Below are 22,046 nucleotides of genomic sequence, written 5' to 3' on the forward strand. Positions count from 1 at the left end.
CCCAACAAATATTTACCAGAGCAGAGGTAAATGAACTCACCCCAACAAATATTTACCAGAGCAGAGGTAAATATTTGTAACTACTAAAAAAATGTCATGAAATAAATATTTTTATTAATTTTGGGGCACTTTATTCTATCTTTTTGAGTTGAACATTCAAAGCACTAATGATTTCATACAGAGTATGGTCTGTGTTTGGATTCCAATTCAAACAAACCAACAACACAAGACACTTTGTAGAAAACCGGGAAAGCTCAAACAGACCGAGTTATAAGCTATATGAAAAAAGTATTTCTACATGTCTATTGTGGTAATGATTTGTAATTATATTTTAAAGGCTTTGCTAATTATAAATAACAGATTAATATTTAGAAATAAATACAATCTATGTGAAATTTGCTTTTGAATATTCTTGATAGACATAAGATTTTAGGAGAAAAATATTAAATGAAAAAATTCACAGAGACACATGGTGGCGCTATAGGATAAGATGAACAGTGCATAGCCAGCCCTGTGGGCTCCACTATCTAAAGGATCGGAAAACAGAGGAATCAATGAGAAGAGAGGTATTTATTACAGGAGCTTCACCGACAGAGCTGCCAAGGGATTTTCAATAGAAATATTGGACCTTTATCTCTCAAATTTGGGACTGAGTTTAAGTTTTGGAGTAAAAGAAGTCGCCTGAAGGAACCATGGGAACCAGAAGGGCTCTCATCTTGAAGAAAAGGCAAGTCTTGGTTTTCTTTGTTTTGCTGGGATTGTCTCGGGCAAGTGCTGAATCTTTGCGCTATTCTGTAGCGGAGGAAACAGAAATTGGCTCTTTTGTGGCTAATCTGGCAAAGGATTTAGGACTGGGGGTTGCAGAGCTGTCCTCCAGGGAGGCCAGGGTAGTGTCAGATGATAATAAAAAGCATTTACTCCTTAATTTGCTGACTGGAGATATGCTCCTGAATGAGCGACTGGACCGTGAAGAGCTGTGTGGCTCCACCCAGCCCTGTGTGCTGCCCTTTCAGGTGGTACTGGAAAACCCCTTACAGTTCTATCGAGCTGAGCTGCATGTCAGAGATATAAATGATCACTCCCCTACATTCCTAGACAAGGAAATAACTATTAAAATACCAGAAAGTGCTACTATCGGAGCCACATTCTTAATTGAGAATGCACAAGATCTGGACATAGGAAGCAACAGTCTCCAGGACTACAGCATTAGCCCCAGTTCTCATTTCTATGTTAAAATTCACGACAGTGATGATGGAAAGATATATCCGGAGCTGGTTCTAGACAAAGCTTTGGATCATGAGGAGGAATCTGAGCTTAGATTGACACTTACAGCATTAGATGGTGGGTCTCCACCCAGGTCTGGGACAACATTGGTTCTCATAAAAGTCGTGGACGTCAACGATAATGCTCCAGAGTTTGCTCAGAGTTTCTATGAGGTGCAGGTCCCAGAGGACACACACATTGGCTCCAATATTACTGCCATCTCTGCTAAAGATTTAGATATGGGAAATAATGGGAAAATATCATATTCATTTTTGCATGCATCAGAAGATATTAGAAAAACCTTTGAAATCAACCCAACATCTGGGGAAGTCAATTTGATATCACCAATGGATTTTGAAGTAATACAGTCCTATTCTGTAAATATCCAAGCAACAGATGGTGGAGGTCTTTCAGCAAAATGCACTCTTTCAGTTAAAGTATTAGATATAAATGACAATGCACCAGAAGTGATCATATCATCAATTACAAAGACAATTCCAGAGAATGCTTCAGAGACCCTGGTTGCTCTATTCAGTGTCCGAGATCAGGACTCTGGAGACAACGGAAGGATCCTTTGCTCTATTCAGGATGACCTTCCATTTATTCTGAAGCCCACCTTCAAGAACTTTTTCACTCTACTTTCTGAAAAAGCACTAGACAGAGAAAGCAGAGCCGAGTACAACATTACCATCACTGTCTCCGACCTGGGCACACCCAGGCTCACAACCCAGCACACCATAACAGTGCAGGTGTCCGACATCAACGACAACGCCCCTGCCTTCACCCAAACCTCCTACACCATGTTTGTCCATGAGAACAACAGCCCCGCCCTGCACATAGGCACCATCAGTGCCACAGACTCAGACTCAGGCTTCAATGCCCACATCACCTACTCGCTGCTGCCAGCTCAGGACCCAGAGCTGGCCCTCACCTCGCTCATCTCCATTAATGCTGATAACGGGCAGCTGTTTGCGCTCAGGGCGCTGGACTATGAGGTCCTACAGGCCTTCGAGTTCCATGTGGGTGCGACAGACCGAGGCTCACCAGCGCTCAGCAGCCAGGCGCTGGTGCGCGTGGTGGTGCTGGACGACAATGATAATGCGCCCTTCGTGCTCTACCCGATGCAGAACGCCTCTGCGCCTTGCACTGAGCTGCTGCCCAGGGTGGCAGAACCTGGCTACCTGGTCACCAAAGTAGTGGCTGTGGATCGCGACTCTGGCCAGAATGCCTGGCTGTCGTTCCAGCTGCTCAAGGCTACAGAACCTGGGTTGTTCAGCGTGTGGGCGCACAATGGCGAGGTACGCACCACCAGGCTGCTGAGCGAGCGCGATGTGCCCAAGCACAAGCTGCTGCTGCTAGTCAAGGACAATGGCGATCCTCCGCGCTCTGCCAGCGTCACGCTGCAAGTGCTAGTGGTGGATGGCTTCTCTCAGCCCTACCTTCCTCTGCCAGAGGTGGCGCGCGACCCTGCACAAGAAGAAGATGTACTAACACTCTACCTGGTCATAGCCTTGGCATCTGTGTCTTCTCTCTTCCTCTTGTCTGTGCTGCTGTTTGTGGGGGTGAGGCTGTGCAGGAGGGCCAGGGCAGCCTCTCTGGCTGGCTGCTCTGTGCCTGAGGGACACTTTCCTGGCCATCTGGTGGACGTTACTGGCACTGGAACCCTGTCCCAGAACTACCAATACGAGGTGTGTTTCACAGGAGGTACTGGAACGAATGAGTTCAAATTCCTTAAGCCGGTCATGCCCAGTCTTCAGCTCCATGACCCTGATTCTAATATGCTGGAAAAGGAGAACTTTCGCAATAGCCTTGGTTTTAATATTCAATAAAATTTTCCTTTAAACTTAATATTTTCTATTAACAAATTGCAAATGCTTGTTTTCCTTAATCTGTACTGAATTTTAAGGTTTTACTGATGATGCATGCATTTTTATTTCACGTGTTTTTCTCACAATTACTTTGGAAATCTTTACTGGGTTTATAGTGATGCAAAGAAATTATCTGCACGTTTTGTTTTGTTTATTTTGTCGAAGTGTTATGTTAACGGTTCTGCTGTTTCTTATATAAGACACAGCAATGGAAATGCTGATTTAAGTATTTAGAGTCAATGTGTTGAGCTGCTGATTAACATAATACTGGGTAGAGTCCATAAGCAGGCAACCCCGGATGGATCTACAACAAAAGACAAGGAGGGAGGGAAGGAAGGAAATAAAAAGGGACAAGTGTTATCATATATGGGAGTTTCCCCAATATGCTACTAAAACTCAACAGAGAGTCTAAATGTTGTTGCACCTGGGTAGAAACTGTATTGGATCATTTGTAGTATTCTCTGTTAGATTATTTGATCAGAAAAAAAAATACTATTTAAATGCTTCCCTTCCATATCCAGTAGTAGAAGCCTTTGTTTTATAATGTTTTCAAGAATTAATTTCTTAGTAATTTTTCCTTCTCTGTTTTCTAATGATGCTTTCTAACTATTAAAATATTCTAGGTCGTGATATTGCTGCTTTGTTGTCTTTAAATACACATGTTTTCTTGGCTAAAATTTGTGGTACTCCATATACCACTTATTGCTAAAGCAGATAATCGTGTCTTAAGTGAAATAGTCTTGTACCAGAAAAGAACAGGATAAAACCTTCCTAGGAAGTAAAATAAAGATAAAATAAAGATTTTAAAATTTAATTTTATTCACACATTGATTGATTGATTGATTGATTGATTGATTGACTGATTGTTTTTTTTTGTGTGTGTGTAGCCCTGGCTTTCCTAGAATTAACTCTGTTGATTCACAAAGATCCAGCTCCCTCTCCCTCCCCAGTACTATGATTTGCCCATCTACCCACCGTCACCAGTAAAATAAGTATTTTTAAATGATTTATTTTTTATTTTATGTGCATTGGTGTTTTGTGCCCGTGTATGTCTGTGTGATGGTGTCAGTTCTAGGGGTAGAACTGAAGTTACAGACAGTTGCGAACTCCCATGTGCCTGCTGGTTATTGAACTCAGGTCCTCTGGAAGAATGGCCAGTTCTCTGAACTCAGAAGCCATCTCTTAGGCCCCTGAAATAAAGTTTCTAAACTGTTAAAAATGACTTAGACTTACCTTTTATAATCATTAATAAGAGGAAATATTATCTAAGTGTGGAAGCACATATGTGTAATCCCAGCAGTCAGGCAACTGGTGAAAGAGAATCATTAACTTAAGGTTGGCCTGGACTACATAGTAAGTGTTTTCCTTAAAAAGAAATAGAGAAGAAAGCAGAACTTCATATGCTGGCATATTTTCAGAATCTAAGCACATGAGAGACTGGAGTGTGAAGTAGCCTGACTCTCTGAGGCACAGTCTCAAAGATTAAAAAGAAGCAGAGTAGTGAATTAGGATTAAAATCCCGACGCTTGAGACACTGAGACAACAGAACCATCGTTCTGTTGTTTAGCAAAAAAAAAAAAAAAAAAAAAAGCTGGGCGTGGTAGTGCACACTTTAATCCCAGCACTCGGGAGGCAGAGGCAGGCAGATTTCTGAGTTCAAGGCCAGCCTGGTCTACAGAGTGAGTTCCAGGAGAGCCAGGACTATACAGAGAAAACCTGTCTCAAAAAAACAAAGCAAACAAACAAACAAACAAAAACAACAACAAAGAACCTTCGTAAAATACAAGACAACATTCATTGCAGTGAATTCAAGACCAGCCTATGCTACAGACTTGAGACTCTATTTCAAAAGGACCCAATAGATATTAAAAATAAGGATGAAAGGCACAAATATCATGTCTAGTTGTGTAGGTCTAGCAGGTAGGTACAAGGCCTTGGCCTCACAGCTCCCAGCAGAGAATAATATGGGAATCTGTGTACACTGAGGACTTTGAATGCCCAAAGTTTAATTTTTACCATGCAAAAAAGTGCAAGTAATATTATAAAATAGTAATAACACTTTCCGGGCTCTCGAAGAATAGAGAATACAGATCTATTCTTTGTGGCTATTTGAATTTATGATTGATAAATGCCTAATTATGTTACAAATTATAATGTCTCCAGTCTGTAGATGAATAGTTTAGTGGAGGATTGTATTAACAGCAGATATATTAATAGCAATGTAGATATAGAACTAGTACACAGATACATTTTTGTAATTCCTGTTAAAATTAAATTAAATTTATGCTGGCATCTACTTTCACTGGAAGCAATTTGCTATTAAGAAAGCTCATATTAAATGTTGAAATGTATATCACAATAAGTGTATTTTTCTGGGACCATTTAGAATCTTGGAAAAGTTAAACCCTCATGTCAATGATTTATATGCTGGGGATCAAACCCTAACAAACTGAGACATTTACAGAAGAATTTCCCATGAATCAACTTGGAGAGTAAACTAGAAATATATCAGACCTGTGCAGAATTTCAGCCTTGAACTTGCTTTCCAGACTCAAACTTAATCAGCTATCATTGACAGGCATTAATCTTAGGTCCATCCTAAGAAAATCAAATGCAGGCTTTTATAAAATAAATTATGCCCTAAACATAGACAACTTACATAATTGCTTTGCATTATTAATATTCTTGACAACTGCATATCCAGGGAGCATGCAGCCATGAATGAGAGCCACCAGGAAACAAAATGATGCTAGCATAACATGGAAGGGTGGCGGGCTGGAGAGATTGGCTCAGACATTAAAAGTGAGAATTCCATCCCCACTCCCCATGCCTGGCAGCTCAACTCTAACTCTAACTCCAGAGAAACTGATACCCTCTCTGACTTCTGCCACCACCTGCACTGACACATGTACATATACACACAGAGACACATCAACATTAACAGGACATATTAGATAAGGACAAAATTAAGCTTCCATAGTGAAAAGCACATTAATCAAAAAATTTTTTAATTAATTTTTTATTGATTCTTTGTGAAATTCACATTATGTACCCCAATCCTACTCATCTCCCTGTCCCTTTGTATCTTCCCTCTGCCTTGGCAACCTCCCCTCAAAAAATGAAAAATAAAGTAAAAAATAATTTTTAAAAATCTCATCATAGAAGCTGCAGTGTTTCACAGAAACCTCTGATTTCTGCTACACTGTCAATACTGGATCCTCACTAGGACTCCTCTTGGATATCATGTTGTTGCCCTGTGCCATGAGACCCTGCAGTTTGGATCTGCACGACTTACCCCTTTTAGAGTTTCAGCAGTTCATAGATGGGGTAGATGTTGGGGTGGGCCAACTCAAAGCACTAGACTTGAGCCTGGGTGGTAGCTGAGTTGGTCAGCCCAACAAGCTCACCACAGTGCCCCAGCACTGCCCCAGCTAGTTCACCTAAAGCCACAACCAGCAAGGGATGGGGACAACTCTCCTGCTCCCATGGCCTAGGACTGACTCACCCAAACCTTCACCACCAGGGCCACCTCTACTGTGTTGCCCAGGCTAAGTGCTGACCTGATCTCCAGAGTGCTGCAGCAGGCAAGGAGCAGGGCCAACTCTTCTCATGGAGGCTCACCTGCATTACACCAGAGGTGTGTGTGTCTGCTCTAGAGTGCTGTAGTCAATGCAGAGGCCAGGCCAGCTCTGCACAGCCATTGGACATCAACATGGGCCCAGGCAGCAGCCCAGACCAGAGATGTCTGCATGGCTTTTGGTGGTAATATGGACCACAAACATCAACACAGATCTCTGCTGCTGCTACTGCTGCTGCTGCTGCTGCTGCTGCTAATGCATAGCAATAGACCCAAGCATGACTCTTAGTGGCAGCATCATGGGTCAGGACTTTACCATGACCTCAGGTGACAAGGCAGGCTCCGCACATCAGGCTGTTCCTCTCCACTCTCAGATCTCCGGTTTCACCTCTCTTCATAGTGCTCGAACCATTCTGATTCTCTTTCTCTCTACTACACATTTGCATGTAATTGTAGTGGCTGAGGGTTGGTGGGCCTCTGGGTATTGTAAGACCCCCTTTCAGGGACCCCCACTCTAGTCTCAGGAGAGAGAGCACACCAAAAGAAACACAAGAATCCTTCTTGCTGTAAACACACGAGGCAATTTAATGACAGAGCTCCAGGTAGAAACATTCTCACCCCAAGGCTCGAAAGCTAGGGGTTTTATGGGGGCAAAGGGCTTAGGGGTGGGGAATTCAGCATAGTGACACACTATTGGCTTATTCAAACATCAGCAGAAAAATTATATGTACGTGCAGATCAGAGTGTCAGAGTTCTCTGAGTTGGATGTTTGTCAATGCTAGCAGAGTATCTGGTCAGTTTATGACTTTAAACTGAGTCAAAGGGCAATGGGCAGAGGGAGGTGCCAGGCCAGATGGTTGTTGACTCAGTTCAGATAGCCCTGTTATGTCTTCACATTCCTCTTTATCTTTATGGTCAAGCTGTTCCCAGGAATGCTTTTACTACGGGGCATGCCCGGGTTTGTTTTTCTTTTTTCTCAGCCCAGGCAGCCTCTAGTCTCACAAACAACCAGCAATTTCTGAGTACTTTATATGACTTACAGGTCTTGAAATTTCATCTTTCTTTCAGTATCTTCTGCCCACCCACACTGTGTGGTGGCCCAAAAGTTGAGTTTTTAAAACAGAATAGAAGACAATAAAAATGCTTAGACATATTAAAGATATTTTAATACAATCCATACATTATGAAACTCAGGAAGTTAATATCAAAATACAAGAGGATGTGGTTAAAAGCACAGGAGTGATTTAAAAAAAAAAAAAAAGATTCAATATGCATCCAAAAGGAGAGATGAGAATGTTGCTTTGCTTTGCTTTGCTTTGCTTTGCTTTGCTTTGCTTTGCTTTGCTTTGCTTTGCTTTGCTTTGCTTTGCTTTGCTTTGCTTTGCTTTGCTTTGCTTTGCTTTGCTTTGCTTTGCTTTGCTTTGCTTTGCTTGTGGTTTTTTGGGTTTTGGAGACAGAAAGGTTTCTCTGTATATCTCTGTAGATCAAGCTGGCTTCAAACTCAGATATCTGCCTACTTCTGCCTCCTGAGTTCTTGGATTAAATGTGTGCACCACCACTGCTCAGCAAGAGAGATGAGAAAATTTTAACCAGAACAAGATTTGAAAAAATAAAGACTGGGGGACATCCAGAACTGATGAAAACATCAGCTAATAAATCCAAGAGGTTGCTGTAAATCTAAAAGAATGCATTTCAGAGATGTTCCTGTCCATAAACAGCCTAGAGAAACTTTAGAAACCCAAAGACAAAGAGAAATTTTAATTTAAAAATTGCAGGAAAGAGAACTTTAACTTCAACACAATTACACTGTCCAAACTGATTTGTGTTTCTCAGTAGAAACAGTGGAAAATAAGAGAACTTCAATTTTCTAAAAGAAGTAAGAAAAATCTTCTATCCAGTTTTTGTATAGTCATCAAAGAAGAAAATCAAACAAACTTGGTATCATTTTTGTTTCAAATTAAAAGAGATCACAGGGAAGAAGGGGAAAAAATACATTTTCTCTTTATTGGCCCACACCTTGCCACAGATATGGATCTAGGAGTTTGACTCTGTTTTTGACCTGTAATGACATTATCTCTTCCTCTTCTGACAAAATGTCACTATGGGGCCCAGTATGGGTTCAAACTGGTCATGACCATGCCTCAGCCTCTGGAGTGCTGGAATTATGACTCCACATTCATTTCTACTCTAGAAGAGTCAACCCATGACCATAGAGATGGTAGTCTCTTCTGGTTGTGTACTCTCTCCTTTCTTCCTTGTCTCTTTGACCACTCTCTTCCCATGGCAGGACCTTCCAGAAATGAGTACAAGTGAAAAGAAAAGGCCCTTGTACATGCAAGAGAAGTACTCCACCACTGAGCTATATCCCCAGAAAACACAATTTCAAACATCCTTAAGTTGTGTTTTATGATTTTTCTTGAAGGGTCTCAAGACCTCACTTTATACCATCAAATCCTAACATTTGGCACTGGGGTTCACCTATTTCCCCAGTTTATTTATATAATGGAAGATCAGATGTGTAACTATAGGCATGCTCTATGGTCCCTTTAAACTCTTAAATACCCTAGATGTGCTTTAAGTTAAAAATTCTCCTTCCCAAAATCTACAAATGTATTCCCCTCCAGCTGCATATATCCCTCTTTTTCTTCTTTCTGTGTTTACAACCATTGGTTAGTATTATCTCCAGTATCATATAGTTTTTAAATCTTGTAAACAAAGTAATGTTACCTTATTATAATAACATATGATTTATCTATCACTTCACCCTACACTATTCCATAGTTTTGGTGCAAATCCATTACTATATTTGTAGTTGAGGCTGGTATCATCTCCTACCTCTATTATTACAACCAGCTATTGCCAGTGTCCTGTTTTATATTATTCCTTTCTAATTTATTCTTAACTCGGAAACACATCCGAAAAAAAATAATAAAACTTTGATTATATTACTTTTCTGTTCAGAACACTTTAACAGCCTTACATTTCCACCGACATTCCAATTTCAACCTTTACCATTTTTTCTTGCACTATGTCATTGCCATGATCTTATTTTATTTCTTTTAAAACACACCTCTCGTTTTATATTTGCACCGTGATGTTTTGCCTTTCCCTGAGAGCAGGGATTCACATGCACTCTCTGCCACTGAACTAATCCTCCAACCCTCCCATAATTTTTGTTTGGATTACTTCCACTTATTTTACACGTATCCGTTTAGAATATATTTTCCCCAGGAAGGCCGGTTCGCCACTTCCAAAGTTTGATTAGCTGATCCTCAACTATTATCTTCTATTGGCAAGAGCCTTCCTCATCAAGGCAGCCATCGTGCTTCGTGTTACGGGTCCATTCTTCTTTCTCCCCTTCTCAGAGCAGAACAGCTTCTTCGTGGTTATCATTCAATCCCCAATGCTTACGGCTGTTACTTGGTCAAGTGTATGCTTAATGAACATTGACTAAGAAAATCATGGAATAGATAAGTGGTAGGCCCATGCTGTTGGAAGCTCTGAATATGCAAAATAGTGAGGTTCAGTTTCACAATTTTATGTTGTCAGAATTTGGACACATCAAACTTTATTTTCTAGCAAGTATTTCTACTGCAGCCAAGGAAGTCTCCTATGAGTATTCCTAAGAAAATGGTATCATTTACCTAGGCCACCAAACAACTATTTGCCCAGACTCAACTTCAAGCGCATAAGCACACCCTTTCTGCCTTTTCTGAGAGCACTTGATGATACCTTGAAGTGATATCTTGCAATTTTCCTAAGAATCTCTTACTCATTTTTGTAAAATCAGTGACATGTGAGTTCTTTGAACTATCTTTAGTTTTACAGTTGTCTTTAAGGAAGAATATAAACTGTTGGAAATAAAGATTCTACTTTAAACAATTTTATTAATGCAGCTCTACCAGATAGTAATTTATTGTGATAATCACAAAAAACTGCAACCCAGAAATGGAAACTGGAATAAAGAAGAAGATATAACTTAGGTTAATAAAAAATACATTTGACAAATTAATATTTTGTCTCAAATTTACTTGACTTTGAAACCCAATGACCTGCATAGTCACATGGTGGCGCTGCAGGACAGGATGAGAGAATGTATCTCAACAGCAGCTCGGGTTTCCTTTAACCATCGGAAGCAAAGGCACTGGAAAAAAACAGCACACGGGCTTTCTACAAAGGTGGGGCACCCACAAGACCCTTCAGAAAGGATTGCAAATCTATAAATTCCCAAAGGTCCAGATGAGCGGGACCACTCTCTGAGCTGCCAGAGACTGAGTGGAAACAGCACAGCAGAAAGCATTTTGTCTAAGGAGTGATGGAGCCTGGAGTTGGAGCTGCTCAGCATATAAGGCAAGTGCTGCTTTTCTTTGTTTTCCTGGAAGGGTCCTCGGTTCTTGCCACGACCTGGAGATATTCTGTGCCAGAAGAAATGGAGACTGGCTCCTCTATAGCCAATATAATTAAAGATATGGATGTGGGTGATCTGGCTGCACGAGGGGCCAGAGTTATATTTGATGACTACCAGCCTTATTTGCGGTTAGAACTGGAGACTGGCAACTTGCTTTTGAATAAAAAACTGGACAGGGAGGCACTTTGTTCTAGCAGCGAACCCTGTATATTGCATTTCCAGGTGTTATTGGAAAATCCTCTGCAATTTCTTCAGGCTGAGCTTTTGATTGAAGACATAAATGACCATACCCCCACATTTCTAGAAAAACTCATATTTCTAAATATCTCAGAAAGTGCTACTCCGGGAACCTCATTCCAAATGAATGATGCTCAGGACTTGGATATAGGGATGAATGGTATCCAAAACTATTCAATAAGCCCCAACCCCTATTTCTACCTTAAGTTAAAAGACAGTGGTAAAGGAAGAAGATATCCAGAGCTGGTACTGGTTAGATCTCTGGACAGAGAAAAGGAGGCTTCAATTAGCTTAATACTCACAGCTATGGATGGTGGGTCCCTGCCCAGGTCAGGGACTGTATTGGTTCAAGTTGTGGTTCTGGATGTCAATGACAATGCCCCTGAGTTTGAAAGGACCCTGTACGAGGTCCAAGTACCAGAGAACAGTTCTGTGGACTCACTGGTAATCAAGGTGTCTGCTACAGATTTGGATTCGGGAATAAATGGAGAAATATCTTATTCGTTTTCTCATATCTCTAGAGATGTACAAAAAACATTCGAAATCCATCCAACCTCCGGTGAAGTCCATTTGAAAACACTCCTAGATTTTGAGGTAATTCAGTCTTATACAATAAATATTCAAGCCATCGATGGTGGTGGTCTCTCTGGAAAATCAGCCATTATTGTTCAGGTTACAGATGTGAATGACAACCCACCAGAAATAGTCATTACATCTCTTATGAGCTCTATCCCAGAGAACGGTTTGTCAGAGATGGTGGTCGCTGTTTTCAGTTTACGAGACCAAGACTCTGGAGAAAATGGGAGAGTGATGTGTTCAATTGAAGACAAACTCCCTTTTCTCTTGAAACCTACTTTCAAAAATTTCTACACTCTAGTAACAGAGCATCCACTGGACAGAGAGAGCAGAGCTGAGTACAACATCACCATCATGATCTCCGACCTGGGCACACCCAGGCTCACAACCCAGCACACCATAACAGTGCACATCTCTGACATCAACGACAACGCCCCCGCCTTCTCCCAAACCACCTACACCATGTTCGTCCACGAGAACAACAGCCCAGCCCTGCACATAGGCACCATCAGTGCCACAGACTCAGATTTAGGCTCCAATGCCCACATCACCTACTCACTGCTGCCACCCCAAGACCAGAGGCTGGCCCTCACCTCGCTAATCTCCATCAACGCTGACAACGGGCAGTTGTTTGCGCTCAGGGCTCTGGACTATGAAACCCTACAGGCCTTCGAGTTCCTCGTGAGTGCCACGGACCGAGGCTCACCCGCGCTCAGCAGCCAGGCGCTGGTGCGCGTGGTGGTGCTGGACTACAATGACAATGCGCCCTTCGTGCTCTACCCAATGCAGAACGCTTCTGCGCCCTGCACAGAGCTGCTGCCCAGGGCGGCAGAGCCTGGCTACCTGGTCACCAAGGTGGTGGCTGTGGATCGCGACTCTGGACAGAATGCCTGGCTGTCGTTCCAGCTACTCAAGGCCACGGAACCTGGGCTGTTCAGCGTGTGGGCGCACAATGGCGAGGTGCGCACCACCAGGCTGCTGAGCGAGCGCGATGTGCTCAAGCACAGGCTGCTGCTGCTAGTCAAGGACAATGGCGATCCTCCGCGCTCTGCCAGCGTCACGCTGCACCTGTTGGTGGTGGATGGCTTCTCTCAGCCCTACCTGCCTCTGCCAGAAGTGGCGCACGACTCTACCCACGTGGATGAAGAAGCGCTCACACTCTATTTGGTCATTGCCTTGGCGTCTGTGTCTTCGCTCTTTCTCTTGTCCGTGCTACTGTTCGTGGGGGTGAGGCTGTGCAGGAGGGCCAGGGCGGCCTCTCTGGGTGGCTACTCTGAGACTGATGGACACTTTCCTGGCCACCTGGTGGATGTCAGCGGCGCGGGGACCCTGTCCCAGAGCTACCAATATGAGGTGTGTCTGACAGGAATGTCAGATTCCAATGATATTCGGTTCCTAAAGCCTGTCTCCCAACCTTGAGCGGGGCGGTGAAATGCATGGAAGAAAACACCTCCTCTATGAAACGTTTTGGATACAATTAGCAATTTGTTGACTCTCATCATGGTTCCTGATGTACACTGGTTCTTTTTAAACATTCTTGTTTGCTATCATTTTATCTTCATGAGAAACATCTAAAGTTTTGCCTTTATTTTCCTAATTCAGTAGATAACTTTCATGTTTATCCTTACAGGCTGGTCTCAAAAAAAAAATCATTTCCTGATGAAGACAGAGAATACTCATTACTGACAAGTCCCAGTTTCTTCAACTTGTTAAATTCTCAAAAATTAATCATTATTGATTTGAAAATCCTCACCTTCATTCTATTTGATTGTTGTCCACAAAAAAATTCGAAAGCATTGATGTTTTGAAGATAAACGTGATACAAATGTAATGAATTATCAGAGTATCTTCTGTCTAATCTAATATTATGCTTTCCTATCTAGGATATTTAGAGTGTCTGAAAAATGCATGGTTTTGTTGTACAGCAGAATTAATCAGAAATGACAATTTCTCTGAAATGTCAAGACTTTTCCTGATTTAATGAATGCCCAACATGTAATACATATAAATATTGTTTAAATGTTTTTAGATTATCTCAAAAGTTGTAAAAAAAAAAAAATAGACCCCTCCTGTGACATCTGTCTAGCCCACCTCACATTTTCTGAAAATATCTCTCTTCAGCATAGATATAGGATCAAAGCTCAGTTTGTTTTGAACATCTCAGGCCCCTCTATGGTTTCAAACATTTGGATCGAGTGATGGGCATTGCCAATCTAAACTGAGCCAGTCTGATCCTGGTTACCTTTAAATTCACTTTAGAAACCAGATGTATTCTAGTCTCTCTGTTAGGAACGTTACAAGAAAGTGGTGTCATCTTTTGGTGACGTATCAAATGTCAAACCTCTGGGAGATGAAAGGAAAGACAAACCAAGCAAGTAACCTCGTGGAGGACCTTCATTTTCACACGGCTTTCACTATTGGGTTGGGAACTGGGGACAGAGAACTGAGACGCACCCTTGTAACAAATGCTCCTCATACAGCTTAGTAAATGGTGGGTTTTTTTTTTTTCTAAAAGCATGTTTTGATATTCTTGCCTTGATTAGTGAACTATACCTGTTGATTTTACTTTTATTACAAAACACAATTAAAATGTTTGCAAACTATTACAGTAGCATAGAACGGACGTGTGAAGCTTTTGTCTAAAAGGAAAAATTTGAAGATAGGAGTAGTGGTAGTCTCAGGAGGCTGAGGCAAGGTCTTGACAAGCCTTAGTATTTTTCCTTTGATAAAAAGATGGTTTAGATAACTCCTTGCTGTTTCCGATGACTATTAGAAGAGAGTAGAGAATTGCGACTGAGGAAAGTGCTGTCTTGCTTATTCAGCTTATTATAAAATAAATTATAATCCAAAGCAAAAACCATTTACAATAGGAAAAACTTCTCACAATTTTGTGTTTTATTCTATGATGAATTAAGCAGATATTTGCTGAGACTCTTCTCTGTCCTAAATATTATTTTGGATAATGGGGTGCAGCAGTAATGCCAGCAATGGGGAGTACTTACAGGTTACACAAAGGAAATAACCCAACATATTCCTTTATGCTGCATATGATGAAAAATACCTGAGAGAAAAATATGGGGTAAGAGGTGCTTTCATATGAACTTTTCCATAGTTGAATTGTTGTATACAATTTTAAGTTGCTGATCGTATGTAGAAAATATAAACTAGAAGTAACATGTAAGTTTTCTTTATGAAACCCAACCAAGTGGAACCACAATTTTGGTACCTAGGAGACATAAAATTACAAAGAAACCCCATAAGTATTAACCTCACTTTATGCTGAAAGAATTTTAAGGAACCACGTGGCTATATGTTACTAATTTTACAAAGTGACTGATCAATCACTATTGTGTCTTTTTCTCTCTCTCAGTTTCGCCTAAAATGTCTCCAGCTTGTCTGTGTTGTTTATTCTTGTGATTTTTAGAATCTAGGGTATTAATAAGAATTATTATTTTGTTGAGCGAGAGACTGGATAATTAAAATAATGTTATTTAGTGTTTAAACTTCTGACCACCAAATAGACTGTAAAAAGAATGGAACCATGCAGCGATCTGTTGAAGGGCATAGTCAACGCATGGTGGCGCTGCAGGCTAAGACTTTAAAAATGAGGACCGCGACAAGGAGAAAAAAAAAAAATGCTTCTTCAGATCCCAGGCAGAGCTCAGACCTTTGAGACTCCAGAGAATGCTGCTAATCTACACTTGGGAGCAGGCTATTAACTGACAGGTCGACCACTGTCTGGATGCCCTTATACCCTGGGTGCAGAAGCAAAGATGAAGATTGGAAGGGAACACAGACAAAGGCAAGTTCTGTTGATCTTTCTCTTGCTGGGAGTGGCTAGGGCGAGCTGGGAACCCCGCCGCTACTTTGTGATGGAGGAAACACCCAGCGGCACTGTTTTGGCAGATCTAGTCCAGGACCTAGGGCTGGGAGTTGCGGAGCTAGCTGCTCGAGGAGCCCAGGTAGTCTCTGAGGAAAAGGAATCCCGCTTGCAGCTGGATCTACAGACTGGGAAGCTAATCTTAAATGAAAAACTGGACCGCGAGGAGCTGTGCGGCTCCACTGAGCCCTGTGTCACTCATTTCCAAGTGTTACTGAAAAAACCACTGGAAATATTTCAAGCTGAGCTACGAGTAGGAGACATTAATGATCATTCTCCCGAGTTTCCTGAAAGAGAAATGGCCGTGAAAATCATAGAGAATAGCCCTGTTGGCACTGTGTTTCTACTCAAAACAGCTCAGGATTTGGATGTGGGAAATAACAGCGTTCAGAACTATAAGATTGGTACCAACTCTCATTTCCACGTTTCCATCCGCAACCAAGGTGATGGAAGAAAATACCCAGAGCTGGTGCTGGACAAAGAGCTTGATCGCGAGGAGCAGGCAGCGTTCAGATTAACTCTGACAGCGCTGGATGGCGGTTCTCCTCCCAGGACTGGCACCTCGCAAATCCGCATTGTTGTCTTGGATGTCAATGACAATGCCCCTGAGTTTGCACAGGCTTTCTACCGGGTGCAAATTCCAGAGAACAGCCCCTCAGGTTCCATGGTTGCTAAGGTCTCTGCTAAGGATTTAGACACTGGGACAAATGGAGAGGTATCATACTCTCTTTTTCATAGGTCTCAGGAAATGAGCAAAACTTTTGAGCTAAACGCCCTGTCAGGAGAAGTTCGGCTAATCAAAGCACTGGACTTTGAGACAACACCTTCATATGAACTAGACATAGAGGCAACTGATGGCGGGGGTCTTTCTGGAAAATGCTCTGTTTCTATTCAGGTGGTGGATGTCAACGATAATTACCCAGAACTAATCATATCATCGCTCACCAATCCAATCCCAGAAAATTCACCAGAGACAGAGGTGGCTCTGTTTCGGGTTCGAGACCGAGACTCTGGAGAGAATGGAAGGACAATTTGTTCCATCCAGGATAGTGTTCCCTTTACACTGGAACCTTCCGTTGAGAACTTCTATAGACTGGTGACAGATGGAGCTCTGGACAGAGAGATCAGAGCTGAGTACAACATTACCATCTCCGTCACCGACCTGGGTATACCCAAGCTCACAACCCAGCACACCATAACAGTGCAGGTGTCCGACATCAACGACAATGCCCCCGCCTTTACTCAAGCCTCCTACACCATGTTCGTCCACGAGAACAACAGCCCTGCATTGCACATAGGCACCATCAGCGCCACAGATTCAGACTCAGGCTCCAATGCCCACATCACCTACTCACTGCTGCCACCCCAAGACCAGAGGCTGGCCCTCACCTCGCTAATCTCCATCAACGCTGACAACGGGCAGTTGTTTGCGCTCAGGGCTCTGGACTATGAAACCCTACAGGCCTTCGAGTTCCTCGTGAGTGCCACGGACCGAGGCTCACCCGCGCTCAGCAGCCAGGCGCTGGTGCGCGTGGTGGTGCTGGACTACAATGACAATGCGCCCTTCGTGCTCTACCCAATGCAGAACGCTTCTGCGCCCTGCACAGAGCTGCTGCCCAGGGCGGCAGAGCCTGGCTACCTGGTCACCAAGGTGGTGGCTGTGGATCGCGACTCTGGACAGAATGCCTGGCTGTCGTTCCAGCTACTCAAGGCCACGGAACCTGGGCTGTTCAGCGTGTGGGCGCACAATGGTGAGGTGCGCACCACCAGGCTGCTGAGTGAGCGAGATGCGCCCAAGCACAGGCTGCTGCTGGTGGTCAAGGACAATGGAGAGCCTCCGCGCTCTGCTAGCGTCACACTGCAGGTGCTAATGGTGGATGGCTTCTCTCAGCCCTACCTGCCTCTGCCAGAGGTGGTGCGCAACCCCAGTCACCAGGAAGGTGATGTGCTCACGCTGTACCTGGTCATAGCCTTGGCTTCTGTGTCTTCTCTCTTCCTTTTGTCTGTGCTGCTGTTTGTGGGGGTGAGGCTGTGCAGGAGGGCCAGGGAGGTCTCTCTGGGTGGCTGCTCTGTGCCCGAGGGACACTTTCCTGGCCACCTGGTGGATGTCAGTGGCACAGGGACCCTGTCTCAGAGCTACCAGTATGAGGTGTGTCTTTCAGGAGATTCTCAGAGTAATGAGTTCAAGTTCTTGAAGCCTGTGTTTTCTGGTATTGTAGACCAAAACTATGGTAGGCAACCAGATGATCAGTCCTTCCCAAGTGTTTTAGGCATGTGAAACTTCACATTTCGCTCTCTGCATTCTTCTGTCGCTTTTGCTTTTGCATTTTCTTTTCAAAACTGGTAGTAATGTTTACTTGTGTTTGTTTTCCCATTTCTCTGCTAGTTTGCATAGTATTGCTGTTGGTTTATTAGCTTGTTAACTGTTTAAGTATTTTTCCAATTCTATTGTTGCTGAACATTTTACATTAGGACACTTCATGTTCCTGATTGAATTTGCCATAGTCTGTCCTAAAGAATGTGTGTTTTCTGTAATGAATAAAATTCTAATTATAAAAGTATACTTCCTGTCCTAGGGGAATAGATTAGTTTATAGAGTGCTTATGTGTTTGTTGGAGGCCTTATGTTGGATCCCTCCATAAATACAGCACTTGGAGGTGGAGGCACGCTATCAGAAACTCAAGGTCATCTTCTACATAGAGTATGCAAGCTTAGCCTGGACTATGTGATGAACAAGGTGGATTAAGTCTCAAAAAATAAAAATATAATTCTGGTGTGTGATCCCATAGAAGAACATATGATTTCTTTTAAATAATATGTCATTTTAAAATCAAAAGCCCTTAGTTTTATTATTTGCATGGCTGTGGCTTCAGTAGCCTCATTTGTCTTTTCTTTGGAAGCAGTTCATATTCGTTAATGTCAAGTTTCTTCCAGATTCCCTAATTATGTTTTCTATTCTCCAACACTGTAAATATCATCTCACGGAAACCAGACCCACATCATCCATTCTCTCTTATAACTTAATATTGAAAGGGGTAGAATTCTCTTCATTGTCTTTAGCTGATGGGAGCACGTGGCGTGATACTGATGACATAAAGTCAATCAGCTCCAGGGAGTGGGAGGGGGGGTGCATGTGCGTGTGTGTGTGTTTGTGTGTGAGTGTGTGTGCGTATGTGTGTGTGTGTCTGTGTGTGTGTGCACGTGTGTGTGCATGTGTGTGTGTGTGTGCACGCATGCACACACGCGCGTGTGTGCGCTGTTACTTGTTATAGTGGGAAAATCCTGATGTAAACCTCAAATTCTGTCCTCAGGGTAGCTTCTGGTTGTACAGAATGCCAATATGTAAATGTTTTGGATGATGATATTGCTGATTGATAAGAAATTTCCATTATATAGGATTAACATTAGTTAACTAAAAAAATTTTAGTAAAGATGTGTTGATGTAGTATTGGATGATTTGGAGAAAATATTCAGAAAGATTCCCCCAAAGATGTTCAGTCCTGATCACTAGAACCCAGGAATATTACTTTATATTGTAGAGATAAAACATGAACAATAAGGCTGTTAATAAGGTAAACTTAAAACAGGGTGTATATTCTAGATCATTTGGGTGGGTCTGAGAAAACCAGTGAAAAGATTTAAAAGCAAAGCTGAATCTACCCAGAGATGTAGAAGAATATCCAGAGATAGTGGCACATGCCTTTAGTCCCACACTTGGGAGGCAGAGACAAGCTGATCTCTGTGAGTTCAAGGCCAAATACTCTACATAGTGACTTCCAGGACAGCTAGAGCTATAAAGTGAGACCCTGTCTTAAAGAAAAACATGAGAGAGGTGGGGGAGGAAAAAGAAATTCCCTAAGGACTGTAGGTGTGTCTTGTGGCTCAGTGTTTCAACCTGACATATTCTGACTGTCATACCACAAGGAAGTGACTTATCCCACTTTGGGAGTTTACTAGAAAGTTCAATATCTGTGTTTCCTGATGGCTCTCTTTCTCCAGTTGAAGCCTGAGGATGCAGCTGATGAAGACCTAAAAGATGGAAGTGGAGCCAGGCAGTGGTGGTGCACCCCTTTAATCCCAGCACTCAGGAGGCAGAGGCAGGCAGATCTTTAAGTTTGAGGCCAGCCTGGTCCACAGAGTGATTTCCAGTACAGCCAGAGCTACACAGATACACTCTGTTTTGGAGAAAAGTATGGACATGGGTTTTTAATTGGGTGGAGGTGCAGACACAGTAAAGGTTCAGGTTGCTTTGTATAGACTTGGTAGAATGTGATCTTAGCAAGTCTGCCAGTAAAGACACAAGAGGAAGTGAGGCGTGTGTGGCTCTTAAACACTTTGGCTGATAGAATTTATAATTTAAAAGAACTATGGGGAGAAATCTGGACATTAAATTTATTACTAGTAAGAGCCCAGGCAAGGAAAACTCTATTAAAAACTGGAGGAAGCCGGGTGGGAGTGGCGCAGGCCTTTAATCCCAGCACTCAGGAGGCAGAGGCAGGCAGATTTCTGAGTTCGAGGCCAGCCTGGTCTACATAGTGAGTTCCAGGACAGCCAGGGCTATACAGAGAAACTCTGTATCAAAAAAAAAAAAAAAAAAAAAAAACCCCACACTGGAGGAAATTTACAGAAAACTTAGCTGAATCATGACTTACATTTTTATGAGGAAAAAAAAAACTCATGCATTTGGGCATTGGCAGAGGAAATTTCCCAGAAAACTGCCAGAAGTACAACTTGATTTCTTCTCACTGGTTATAGTAAAATATCAGATGAAAAAAATACGCTGTACCCAGGACCTGATGCCTGGAGGGAAACTCTCACTCTAATTGCATTAGAAAAACATATGTTAAATTCAGGAAATTCACTGGCAGGATGCATTGTAGGAGAGACGTCATAGGTGCGGCTGAGAACCCTTTCACTGGGAAATCTCAGAGTTAATAATAGAGAGAGTTACAGGGAGTTAATAAAACAGAAGCCTCTCTGAAGGGCCGAACACGTTTTCTATTAGTGCGTTTTTAATGCATTTTTCTGCATGTATAGGCATAATGTGATGCTAACTGCAGTAACTGTATAACAGGCTCTGTGACTGAAAGAACTTTCAGAAGTTGGTCCCATCTTTCTGCTCTCCGCTGTGTCTGCTGAGGGGTTAGAAAGTAGCAGGTATTACTTTCTCCAGGCTGTTGTTATTAACAGCCAATCAGCAGGAGTACTTCTTGTCCTTTGGAAGCAATGATGACAAATTTTTAAATAATGTTGCTTTGAATAGAAAACAAGAGAAGTAAGTTTATTACTGGTATATTTAGATTTGGACTTTCTCTTAATTTGTCTAAAAATCATACTCGGATCAATCCTATAAACCTTCTCATATGTTGAGATGTTTTGAAGCAGGCCCAGAGTTTCAAAATCGTTAGGCCAGTTCATTCAGGTTCCCATTGTCTTAAAAGTTATCTGACAGTTGGTTTTTCCCTCTATTTTATAAAGGTTTGTATGAGATATTTGTGATTGTTTGAATGAAAATTGTCTCCCACAAGCTAATGTATTTGAGTGCTTAGTCCCCAGATTCTGGATATGTTTGGGGAGGCAGTAAAGGTCGGCTGGAGAAAGCACCTTACTGCTGGTGGGCTTCGAGAGTTCACAGCACTACTCCACATCCAGGCTCCTCTCTTCCCTTGGTGTTTGGGACTGAAGATGTGACCTGTCAGCTGTTTGCTCTGCTGCCTGCTGCTGTACCTCACCAACCATTGTATATTCTCCCTCTGGAAATGTAAGCAAAAATAAACTCTTTCTTCCTTCAGGCTCATTTGGTCGTGGCATTTTATTGCAGCAACAGAAGAATAACTGGCGAAAGTTTTATTATTTTTTCTTTTATTTTTGTGGGCTTTGATAAAACTGGCCGTTAATATCACCCATGGGTAAACTTTTTTTGTTTGGGAAGACTGCACTACAAACTCAGTTTGATATCCCAGAATTACAATTTTCTGTTTTCTGTTGGTAACTTGTTTTCTTCATATATATATATATATATATATATATATATATATATATATATATATTATAAAACCTCAAAATTTATGTTAGCTGTGGAATTTTTGAAGGGCATTATTTATAATATTAATTTTATCTTGTAAGCTATTTTTATATTGTAAGCAATACAATACTACTCTCCTTTTTAGTCTAGATATTGGTAATATGTGTTTTTCTTATAAGTATTAGTGTGAGAGTATCAACTTCATTATTTTT

General features: G+C 42.1%; 3 protein-coding genes across 3 annotated transcripts; all 3 read left to right on the forward strand.

Moving 5' to 3' along the window:
* Nucleotides 1–447: 447 nt before the first annotated feature.
* LOC110284903 (protocadherin beta-14) lies at nucleotides 448–3,882 on the forward strand. Its single transcript, XM_021150897.3, has one exon. It carries the CDS (start codon nucleotides 693–695, stop codon nucleotides 3,090–3,092), a length of 2,400 nt encoding a protein of 799 aa, XP_021006556.1. The 5' UTR covers nucleotides 448–692; the 3' UTR covers nucleotides 3,093–3,882.
* A 6,970-nt stretch (nucleotides 3,883–10,852) lies between these two features.
* Nucleotides 10,853–15,387, forward strand: LOC110284915 (protocadherin beta-18-like). Its single transcript, XM_021150912.2, has one exon. The coding sequence runs from the start codon at nucleotides 11,024–11,026 to the stop codon at nucleotides 13,346–13,348; it is 2,325 nt and encodes a 774-aa protein (XP_021006571.1). The 5' UTR covers nucleotides 10,853–11,023; the 3' UTR covers nucleotides 13,349–15,387.
* A 168-nt stretch (nucleotides 15,388–15,555) lies between these two features.
* On the forward strand, nucleotides 15,556–21,643 carry Pcdhb15 (protocadherin beta 15). Its single transcript, XM_085833452.1, has one exon. It carries the CDS (start codon nucleotides 15,703–15,705, stop codon nucleotides 18,085–18,087), a length of 2,385 nt encoding a protein of 794 aa, XP_085689578.1. The 5' UTR covers nucleotides 15,556–15,702; the 3' UTR covers nucleotides 18,088–21,643.
* Nucleotides 21,644–22,046: the final 403 nt, after the last annotated feature.

This window comes from Mus caroli, unplaced genomic scaffold, assembly GCF_978045245.1.
Source record: "Mus caroli unplaced genomic scaffold, Mus_caroli_1 scaffold_19, whole genome shotgun sequence".
NCBI classification, from domain to species: Eukaryota; Metazoa; Chordata; class Mammalia; order Rodentia; family Muridae; genus Mus; species Mus caroli.